The sequence below is a fragment of the Alligator sinensis genome, unplaced genomic scaffold (genome assembly GCF_000455745.1).
Source record: "Alligator sinensis unplaced genomic scaffold, ASM45574v1 scaffold67_1, whole genome shotgun sequence".
NCBI classification, from domain to species: Eukaryota; Metazoa; Chordata; order Crocodylia; family Alligatoridae; genus Alligator; species Alligator sinensis.
This window is the reverse complement of record NW_005842111.1, coordinates 2032428-2044287: the sequence shown is the minus strand read 5'-3', so window position 1 is coordinate 2044287 and position 11860 is coordinate 2032428. Positions and strand designations below refer to the sequence as shown.

General features: G+C 37.7%; 1 protein-coding gene across 1 annotated transcript in view; it reads right to left on the bottom strand.

Annotated features, from left to right (window-relative positions):
* The window catches only part of COL3A1 (collagen type III alpha 1 chain), a 75205-nt gene that overhangs the window by 3062 nt on the left and 60283 nt on the right, over nt 1-11860 (bottom strand). Inside the window, exons 35-49 of the mRNA XM_006024633.2 lie at nt 11078-11131; nt 9256-9363; nt 9031-9084; nt 8155-8208; nt 6639-6800; nt 6382-6489; nt 4966-5073; nt 4307-4468; nt 3844-3897; nt 3630-3737; nt 1990-2043; nt 1688-1795; nt 718-985; nt 221-408; nt 1-57 (exon numbers count right to left, since the gene is read on the bottom strand). The exon at nt 1-57 is cut by the window's left edge and continues 201 nt beyond it. Coding sequence (XP_006024695.1) covers nt 1-57; nt 221-408; nt 718-985; nt 1688-1795; nt 1990-2043; nt 3630-3737; nt 3844-3897; nt 4307-4468; nt 4966-5073; nt 6382-6489; nt 6639-6800; nt 8155-8208; nt 9031-9084; nt 9256-9363; nt 11078-11131 — 1647 coding nt within the window. The remainder of the gene's footprint in view (nt 58-220; nt 409-717; nt 986-1687; nt 1796-1989; nt 2044-3629; nt 3738-3843; nt 3898-4306; nt 4469-4965; nt 5074-6381; nt 6490-6638; nt 6801-8154; nt 8209-9030; nt 9085-9255; nt 9364-11077; nt 11132-11860) is intronic.

Here is an 11860-nt window from a genome sequence, read left to right as displayed (position 1 = left end):
GAATGCCAGCTGAACATCTGAGACATCTTCTGGAAGCTCTGAATCTCCATAGCTGAACTGTGGTGCAACACAAAAAAAATATTATTTTACTTCCATCTCTGGTAATCAATCTACCACCCAGTGAATATGTACTACCATGCAATAAATTTAATTTAAGATTTTACTGAAATAGCTATGCTACAAACTAGGCTATTCAATGAGATGATCTAACATGTCCTACCTGAAAGCCACCATCCATAGATTCTCCAAACCATATGTGTTTCTTTTCACCATCTGTACTTGTCCACCACTTCTTATGTGGCACGCTGCTGGGATTAGCACTGATGCATGTCTCACCCGTTTCCATATTACAGTACACTTTAATAGCATCCATCTTGCAACCTTGATTAGGATCAATCCAGTATTCTCCTACAGAAAGATAAAAAAAATAAGAATTTTTATTTCCCCAAAGACATGTAGTAAGCACAAAGTAACTTATCTTTGACTGAGGTTAGGTCAAATGAAACTAGTGACACAAAAATAATACATTTTATTTCATTCAAATAGTCTAATAGAAAGGTCAGCAGATATGCAGTGCTGACAGCAAGGAAGCAAATTTTAATTTGTACATGACAAGTATAGACACCATAAGCTAATTGGTATAGATATACTTTTCAGAACAGAACTATAAAGAAAAAAATTCAGTGCCAGAGTAAAAAAAAAAAAAATCTAACATACCACTCTTGAATTCAGGATGGCAGAATTTCAGATCTCTGCAGTTACGAGCAGGATTTTTCCGTGAGCCATCAGGACTAATGATGTTTTCAATCTGGCTGTTAATTGATTTAATTGAAGATACAATTTCATTTATGTTGATCTTTTCATCACTTGGCTGGTCATTGTAGTATGGATATCCAGAAGGTCCTTTATCTGACCCGTCTACAACACCACAGCATGGACCAGTAACTCCAGCAGGACCAGGGGGACCAGGTGGGCCAGGTGGGCCCTAGGAAAAAAAGAAAATATTAGAGTAAGAATTAAGCCAAGATTAAAAAAGCCATAAGAGTATGCTATGGACCACAAATATGAAGCTAAGAAGAAGGCTAGTTATAGATAAACTTGTATTTATTCATTGATTTATTTTTACCAGCTAGTCATAGTAAAGCCATACTGGGACAAGCTTGGGCCCATTTTTTTCCTAGTTCAGAGATTAAGTGTGGCTCATATTGTTAAAGATGGATTGTAGGGAAGGAGGTATGCTAGGAGCTTTTGCACCACTGTGCCCATATCAGTCACAAAATGGTTAATAAACAGAGGCAATGCTAGTGCCTCCACCACTGCTTTATACCCTCTATTACTCCCTCTAAGGGACATGACTGGTATAGCACAGTTCCTATTTTATCCTGAACAACATACATTTCAAAGCAGGAAGCCTGTGCTGTAAAGAAAGCTGGAGTTCCTGATTTCCCATTTAAATGGGTGAGTTTGGTGTTTATCCAAAGCCCAACAAAGTCAATGGGAATATTTGAACAAGGCTTCTCATGCTCAGTATCTTTCTCAACTTAGATCTAATGGACAGATCACTTCTATACTAGCAGCAGCTCCAGAGTATGTTCTTATGTACATATTTAAAAGAGAATGATTTCCATTTTTACTTTTTAAAGAGGAATAATCAGTTTAACTGATGGAATACTTGCTTGTCACTTACCGTAGCACCAGTGTCACCTCGATTACCACGAGGACCTGGAGGACCTATGGGACCTGTGTAACCACTTATACCATCTTTTCCAGGAGGACCAGATGGTCCAGGAGGACCCTAGAATAAAGGCAAACACAGGTGAATAACAACAACAACTAATCAACATGTAGAAATTATGATAAAATATTTCATTTGTGTGTTTCCCTGAATGTCAGTTTTTGCATTTTTATTTCAAAAGGTTTGAATAAGATTAATAGAAATATATGAAGCAGACATGAAACAGTATGAAACAAATAGGCAATCCTACTTACCCTGGCACCCATAGCTCCTGGATTTCCATTTGAACCTGGTGGACCCAATGCACCCTGTTAAAATAAGATAGATTACTTACTTAATAAAAGCAGTGTAGGGATAGGGCCAAGTCCCCAAGGTGAAGCTGAAGCAGTGACTTCTGGTTGCTGCCATAGTCACATATGCGAACATGCAGCTGCCAGCAGCAGCCACTTTTATTCATCCCCAACTCCAGACTCCAGTGGTACACCCCACCCCCAGTTACACCACTGCTTAACAATAATGATAACAAAGATAATAATAGTATAATGATGGTAATAATGATAGTATTACTCTCTAATCATATCCATGCATCAGAAATATCTATCATGGTCTAAACAGAAAACTTATCAATGATATAATGATCTAGTCCAATGGCTAAAGACTTCAGTGGGAGCCTTCCCACTGATTTGGGTAAGGCCCTACATCCTTGAAATCCCGTAGGCTTATATTACTATTATAACTATGATATCTGCAAGATAATTTCAAGGATTCTGCAAGTAAATTTAAAAAAATGAAGAGTAAATGACCACTAATTTTAGGTGAACTTACAAAGTGTAAAGCATATACTGAAATAAAGCCAGTAACTTTCCTTTGAAAAATCCAGAATATGAAACTATTAGATATCCCTTTATCCATTCTGCAAGCAAACCGCAAGAGTCAGATGCCATTGTATGATATTAGTAAGTGACTTTTTAGACGGTGGCATCTATAACCTACATTTTATATTTTTTCCATTACAATTCAAACATTGATAAATGGCTAGAATTGTTGGTCAGGGATGATTCTGCCTTAAGCAAGGGGTTGGACTATAGGACTTTATGAGGTTCCTTCCATCCCTATTTTCCTTTGATACTATATGATACTTGGCTCATTGGCCAAGTTTGTGGACGACACCAAGTTATGGGGGAGCGTAGTCATGCTTGAAGATAAGCTACAGATACAGGTGGACCTAGACAGGCTAGCAAGGGGGGCGGATTGGAACCTGGTGAAGTTCAACGTTGAAAAATGTAAAGTGCTCTACCTCAGGATGAGCAACCCCGAATAGACCTACAGGCTTGGTGGCACCAAATTGACTAGCACCACAAATGAAAGGAACCTTTAAAAGATTTAATACAAAGTCTGGTCCGACACGCTAGAATTCCAGGGTGCTGGAGCAGTTTCAGCACTCATGCATAGGTGCTCTCCATTGTGAAGTACAAGAAAAATGCACGTTAGCTAAGTAGCATGTTTTTTGTGATGCTTTAATGCACACTAAAATAAGCTAATGCACATTAAAGTGCACAAGTAGACATGCCCGATATCCATAAAAAATATTTAACCTAAAGAAAGCTAAACCAATAACCCCAAAACATTTTGTCAAATGCAGCTTTGTTTCCTAGAAAACTAACCATTGTGATATTTATTCTTATTTTTTCTTACACTTATTTTTCCAGTTTGTTGATTGGGTCCTGGTATAATGTAGGGACTGAATACATTGAGCATTCTACTACACAATTGTTTTTAGCTAGTCATTTGCATAAGGCTAAATTCAGTTTTCAGTTGCCTGGCACTGAAATGCTGCAATTATGAGAAGAATTTCATTTTTATTATACAGTTCAACATAATGCAAGATACGTACAGGGGGGCCAGGGAGGCCTGGGGTGCCAGGATGTCCTCTGTGACCCTTCATGCCATTGATGCCACGCTCACCAGCCTCACCTTTTTCACCACGAGCACCTGCGGGACCCTTTAAAAATAATTTTTTAATGAAAATTAAAACACAACCCAGGAAAAACTTCAAACAAACAGAAAATGATAAACTGATCTTCAAAGTGATTTCCATGGAGACTTACAGTAGGACCACGGGTACCAGCAGGACCAGGAGAACCAGGAGGACCCTGAGGACCCTAGAAGAAATTGGAGGATGATAACTATCATCAGATACAATTACCATTGTCCTCTTTTTTCTAGATAGGTAGTATGCATTAAGGCTAGGACTGATTAGAAAGCATGGGATAGGTCTACAAACTTAAACTCCATTTTTCTTTGTGTTGGTGGTGGTGTTGAGGCAAATTATAGTAATTACATTGGGATAGTGTCTCTTGGTATCTTAAGAAGTAAATGGGTTTGTATACACAACAACTTCCTCTCCTTGGTATTCCTCTTATGGGATCCCATTATTAAAAATCTATAATGCTAGTAGACTAATGATCACATTCTTCCACATCTCTGTTTTCCTTTACTGCATAAAGCAGATTGCAGAAGCCAAAGCAATGCAAATAGACAGTAGGCAGTGTCTTTGTCTTCTTCACTTACCTGAAATCCCCTTTCACCAGCTTTTCCTGCTGGACCGGTATTACCAGGGGGGCCAGGATGACCAGATGGACCAGGTATACCAGGAGAACCATTTTCACCACGGTCACCCTTTGGTCCTGAGGATCCATCACGACCTGGCAAACCATCTGATCCAGGACTACCCTGAAAACCAGAGAGGTACAAGTTTAAATAGTAACAATATTATGGAATAGTCAACATGTTTTGGAGCTAATTGGGAAAATGATCCACACAATCAGAAAATAGGTATAAGAGAATTAATTGCTGCCCTTACAGGAACAGTTTGTGAGCAGCCCTTCTGCAAGACTTGAGGAAAGGAGCATACAAAAAATTTACATTTGCCCCCTTAGGTAGTTTTACATGGGCTTGTGACACCTGCAGTCTCAGTGCTTATAAGAAGGTTCAGAGTGCTACTTGGTCTGTACCAACTGGGACAGAACCATAGCTCCCAAACCAGATAGGTTGTACTGGAGCAGTAAGCTTCATCATCATATATGAGACTAGAATCTACTTAATTCTCTTATGGATTAGTCTCTTCAGGGAGGATTTTTTAATGAGGCACAATCATTTCCCAAATGTCTTCATAAATTGGACTGTGTATAATTTAAAATCTAGCACAAAGATCTGAAACACCTGCTTACATCTCTGCCAGGTTCTCCTGGTGAGCCTCTTTGACCAGGAGCACCATTTTGACCTGGTAGACCACGGTCTCCTGGATTGCCTTTCACTCCTGGTGTACCATCTTCACCCTGAACATCAAATGAAATGATTAAGACTGATTTTTCCTAATGTCATCAAATGTTCCAATTTTCTATTTCTCCCCACCATCAAATGCAGTGTCCTGCATGAAGAGTATAAACACTCTGAACAGACAGAGATGTGTAGTTAAGTTTGACAGATTATCATGATAAAAATCAAGTAACACCTCAGTGACTGTGATTAAATGAAATATAAGAAAAAAATCTGGCCTCACAGGTGTGAGACTGACCAGTTTTTCCTCCTTCTTTTAACATCACACATTTGTGGTGTGTAAAGGTGCTTCTCGGGTATGGCATAATTCTGCAGTGTACATTAAAAGGTTGGTACAAAGTATGTCAAAATATTATGTGTAGAAATCCAATAATGTTAAAGGCTAATACAAAATAATAAACAGCTATTGTAAACAGTGATTTTAAACTTTCAGAGTTATTTTGACCAACTCTGAAAGCAGTTTATCATAAATATACATACATTTCCTATGGTATAACACAATACTAGCCAAAATATGTAAAATATGTTTTTTTCTCTTTTTTAATTTAATTAGGCCTTGAAAGTGATATTTTATTTGGGTTTTATTTCTTTAACAAGATTCATAAGGATAATTAAACAAGGGTCACTAGGTGAAGTTAATACTAAAGAATTGTTTCAAGAATTTCATCAGCCTTTTTACTTAACATAAAAAGACATAAAAAAAGAGAAATCTGGTAGAACTGGAGACATGAGGGATTAGAGTTTTGGTGCATGTGATGAGAAGATGATAAGGAGTTTTCAGTTGGGTGAAGTTGGTCATATTTTTTAAAAACCTCACATTGATCCAAGAATATTGGTAGCATGGATCAAAGGCAGTTCTAGATCTAAAAACAAAGCTAAATATAGGGAAAAATTAGATTTAGATATGAATATGAATTTTGAAGTTCATGCCACATTATGAGACAAGTCCAGAATTGCTTGCTCAATTTTCATTTAGCTCCAGATTTCCAAAGGTATTTGACCACTTCATTCCTAGTTAAATACTTAATTTTCTATTTCTTAGAAGTTGATTGAGAAGCTAGCTGCTTAAATACCTTTGTGGATCTGGACCTTACTCTTCACTCATCCAGAACTTCAACTGATATTGGTAGAAACTGGCTTAAATGCTAATTATAAGGACTGCAGTCTTTGACCTAATATTTGGAAAGTTTGGCACATTCATCACATGTGGAACTCAGGACTGTTATTACAGGCTGAAATTCTCCTAGGTATTTCTAGAATGAAGTTATTATCTTTGAAGGTAATTCCTTCAATATATCTCCACTTACCTTTGGTCCAGGTGGACCGGGCGTGCCTGATATGCCACGTGTGCCTGGTAATCCTACTTGACCACGTGAGCCAACTAGACCCTGAGGGCCTGGAGCGCCTACTGGACCCTGTTGAAAATAATTTGGCTAAATTAATAAATACTGGATATTTTTGAAAAACATGGCTTTTCTAGCATTCATCAAGAAGCCTCTTTTGATGACGTACTTACTAACTTTTATTTATAGGTTTAATGAATGCTGCAAAGTTATTTGCTTACTTGTTCTCCTCGTCCTCCTGATGGACCTTTTTCACCTGGTGGGCCAGGCTCACCTTTTGGACCAGCAGCACCTGGGCTGCCAGCTGGACCAGTGTGACCTGCTGGACCAGGAGGGCCATCCTTGCCTGCAGGTCCAGCATGACCAGGTGACCCTGGATTACCCTATAAATGTAAAAAGAAAAGAATGAGATAAAGTATCTGATATGATAAATGCTACTTCATGATGATCATTTCTCATTGTCCATGTTCAGCAACTATAAAAAAGATATGTTGCTTGTTTTACTGTCAAACGTAGACATAGATTCCTAACTTGAGGCATCTGAGGTTGAAACTGCTTTGATTTGCTTTCACCAAAGAAGTTTATTCCTTACCTACTGACTTAAGTCTAGATTTTGTTTTACCTCTCCTTAATTATATTTTAAAATTTGGCTCTTCTAAGTGGTCATCAAGACATTGGTGGTACTGGTCAGTTTCTGGAATTATCCAACTGTTACATATCCTAGAACTCTCTTTCTCACTATGTCATAGCCATGGAAAAAATGCTTTTGACATGTGGAATGCCTGATACAATACCTATTAAAGTTAATAGAGGTATTGGAGTCTATATCTCCATCTTGGTATTTTTATTGATCAAGCAGTAAAACAGGAAATGTAATATAGGTCTAAGTAAAAAGCCATAATAATCTGTTAAGGAAATGCTGAGGTTCCAGGAAATAAGACCGTATGTCAGCATTTTCTTAACAGATTTAGAATGATAATTTATGTTAATAGTAGATTCATGTTGACTTTTTAATGACAAAAATAGGATAAATTGACTAAAATTCTATGCTCTTTTCTCAATTATTTTTAAAGACTCCATAACCGTAGCATATATTATGGAAACCAGAGATAAGATATATACAAAGAGCAGCATTTTTTTTCAGATGGAGATGATTTATAAAACTTAGTCAAGGGTATTATGCAACAACTTATTACAGTGGATCAGTGTGCACCTGCAGGTCTCTTATCTTCACACTGTGGAAGGGAAGTTCTCATGGAACATTTTCCTTCCTAATACTTCTATCACTAGTTGTTTGGTTCTGATACAGTTTTTTCTATAAACAGTGAAAAAACACATAGAGTCTCAGCTGTGACCACTTTGAAAATGACTGATAGAAGTGAAAGCTTTGGGAGAGGAGAGAAGGACAAAACAAGACCCTAAACTGTGCACTTCTTGTATTATAGAAAAGTGAGAGAGAGAACAGGTCATTTTTGACCAACCAAAGACCTAATCCAAATGCCATTAGAACTATTGAAAAGATCCTAATAACTTTAATGAGATTTGGGGGAGTAAGCCTAAAAGAAGAAGAGTATTAAGGCAGTAAATAAAAGAATGCTATCATCAGGAATAAATCCATTTCTATGGAGACACTTCAGTTTCATTATACCTCCCTAATGTTTTATTTATGCCAATGTGTAAAGATATGTTTTAGGTGCATTTGAAAGGTAAGTATGAATGAATGACAATATAACTTACATTATTACCAGGGGGACCAGGCAGACCACGAGGACCAGGGAAACCACCTGAGCCCTACAACCAAACATTTCACACATAAATACTAAAACATTGAAAAGTTGAACAACTAATTTCTGTATACAATTCTGTATTTTGTATGTTAGTAATAATGCAAGGCCTGCTGTTGTGGTCCAGTGGTAGACTTGTTTTCTACACTGGAGACCCTGGTTTCATTCCTGGATGTGCATATAACTACAGCCATCCAGGCATTGCTCATCTGAACTCAGTCTGGCCTTTGGATTCTGTCTCAATGGTCTAAAGAGGGGATGGAAAGTCTGGACAACTTTCACCTCCACTCCTCTATGCTCCTGCCCAGGCATACATGTTGAAGGTACTGGTGACCTCTCACATGTACACCATTATGCAGAAGGATCAATGGTTGACTACTAATACTGCAGGGGAGGACATGTCAGATGGTAGATTTGTTAACTGCAGTTAATACATCTTTGATGTAGTATCAAATTTACGGTACAAGCAAGAAGCAAGAACACAGGTCTTGAGAAAAACTCTAGCCATTTTGTATAAGACCCAAATTAATTTGCACAGTTCAGAACACATAGTCCAAATGTTAACTTTTTAAATAGAAATATAAATCATGAACTTAAAAAGCCAGCCAAACAGAACTTTCAGACTGTAACTGTAGGTAATCTTAAGTAGGCTCTCATATGGTTTAACTCCTCCATTATCCCCTGTGGCAGGAGAATTTTGTTAGGACTTTTTTTTTTAAATGAAGTCTATAAATGTTTCTGCCTTCTGCAGAACATGTTGGAGTCTTAGTCTTAGTGCTAAGTGTGCTGTCTCCTAGTGAGAGAATGATAGAAAAAAGATAATACTCACAGGGCTACCAGGAGTACCACGTTCTCCTTTTCCTCCCTGGGGACCAGGTGGGCCCTAAAGTACATGAAAGAGACATTTTAATACAGTATAGAATTAGCCAACAAGAAATGAGAAGCATTAATATGTTGTGTATTTCAAACACTTGTTTGATCTAAAGGCTGAAAAAACTGGAAGCTGTATTAAGAATGAAGTATTAGTAGAAGTTGAGTAGCAATTAATACTTACTGGTGCACCAGGGCCTCCTTGTGGACCTGCATTTCCAGGGGGACCATTCTCACCTCGTAGACCAGGAAGGCCTCTCTCTCCTTTTCCACCAGGTTCCCCATTTTGTCCCTTTATTAAAATGAAACATTAACTATTCTAAATATAATTTAATTAAAAGCATGATAAGACTGAGCTGACTATTACTAGAGGGATCCTGTTGCTTAGTTGAAATACAGATTCAAAAGATGTAGTCCTAATGAAGACAATGGAAAATATAAAACTGACATTAGTGAGATCAGAATCAGAACCCACATATTTCTGTTTTAGGAACAGAAATCTAATTTAGAAATTTTACTCTGATGGAGAGAAACTGCAGAAAAATCTTATCAGTCTAAGTGAATGGACAAACAAATGGTAGATGCATTTCAATGTTGACAAGTGCAAGGTAATGTACATGGGGAAAAATAACCTCAACTATGTATATGCAATACGGCGTTCTGAACTGGCTGTAATGACTCAGGAAAGAGAGCTTGGTTTCACTGTGGATAGTTCTCTAAAAACATCAGCTCAATGTGCCTCAGTGACCAAAAAAGCCAATACAATGTTGGGCATCTTTAAGAATGGAATTTAAAATGAAATGGAGAAAATTATTGTGCCATTATACAAATCCATGCTGCACCCATGTGTAGAGTTCTGGCCTCAGCATCTCAAAGGGGAAATCATAGAATTAGAAAGGGTACAGAGAGGGGCAGCCAAAGCGATCAGGGCTCTGGAGCAGTTGCCATACTACAAGGGTGCATGTACTACAACTGCTACATGTGATGCTACATCACCGTAGCAATTGCTATGGTCTGTGAGGGTCTACACATGACCAGCAGTTACTTTGCCATAGCGATGTGCTCCCCTGTTATAATGTGCCACTAAGGCAAAGTAGCTACTAAAAATAACCATGAGCTGCATGTAGGGTCCAGTAGGAGCTGTTACCTTTTGAAAGTACTAAATCATGGCACAGTAACAACATTGTCATAATGAAACATGTAGATGCAGCTGGAGAGACTCAAAAGGCAAGGACTCTACAGTTTGGAAAGGAGAAGGCTGAGGGGTTATATGATAGAGGACTATAAAATCACGAAGAGCACGGACAAAAAGAACAGGGAACTATTATTCAGTAAGTCCCAGAATACTAGAACTAGGGGACACCTATTTAATTTTGTAGGAAACAGGTTTAAAAGTAACAAGAGAAAGCAGTTTTTTTATGGAACATGAAGTTAACTTGCGGCATACATTGCCACAGGAGGTAGTAGAGGTGGATAACATAGACAGGTTCAAGAAGAGATTAGACAGATTTATGGATGACAGATATATTAATAGCTCTTGAACAGAACGGATGGAGATGTTTCCTCTGGTATCTCTAAACCAATAATGGAGGGTCATGAAGAGGGGATAGATCAACAATGGTTCAATGCTCTCCATTTCAAGCATGCACTCCTGCTACTGTCAGTGACAGGATACTGAGTGAGTTGCCCCATTGGTTAGACTCAGCATAGCACTTCTGTTCTTATGTAGGCATTTCTAAATCTTGCCTTGGAAAATATGATATGGAAGGAGAAAAGGAAGAAATCCCAAGCTGCAGATGACTGAGTAATCACAAAGGAAATTATATATATTTGTAAAAAAAATACATATTGAGCCACAGAAAAATAGGGCTGGAACAAACCTTAAAAGGTCACTTATCCTACATTCCAGCTAAACACAGGAATATTCTTCTCTATATATTTGGATATGGAAAAATGACCTAAAATTTAACAATGAGTTTCAATTTTTTTTTTCTATTCATACTTACAGGAGCTCCAGGGAATCCAGCAGGCCCTGGAGAACCTTGTTCTCCTCGATCACCCTGAAGAAAATGAACAGAGGGAAAAATGAGAAAAACAGTCTTCATGCCTAGTATATGAAGACACTACAGTGAATAGGCTCATTTTCCTCTGTCAGGCCAGTAGTTGAAATAAAATGTGAATATGGCTTTTGAAATTGTATGTTTTCAAACTGGTTTATTATGTCAAATGCGTTAATCATCAATAACATGTCAGGTCGTGATTTTTATTGAGTCATTCCATGGAGTTTGTCTAAGTGTGATTGGAATCTGGCTCATTTTATTAATATGAAATGTAAACATACAGAGAACTAGTTAGCTATGTTAGTCTAAGTTGGGCAGAAGGCTAACTCATTCATAAAGAGGCTAGAGATTAACTCATTCAGAAAGATGTAAGCTTCCATAGGCAACAACCTACTTTATCAGATGCTATGAATGGATTGGCTACCCTTGCCCTCTGCAAGTCCATTCATAACATATAAATAGGATGTATCCTATTAAAGCTTATATTTTTCTGAGAGAGTTATTCTCTAGGGTGTCATCCTGCCCTGCTTTCTCTCAGAGTACAGAAATACATATATTTTCAACTGGTTATTTAATTCTAAAAATAAACAGATAAAAGACAGAAAAAATAAAAATTACTCTACTTAAACTAATGGCTCAAAAACGTCAAGGTTTAGTTTTGGTCTTGTGATACTTTCAAATGCATGGGGAATGGGTAGAGGCATTGTGTCACTGCCTTTCCAACCATTA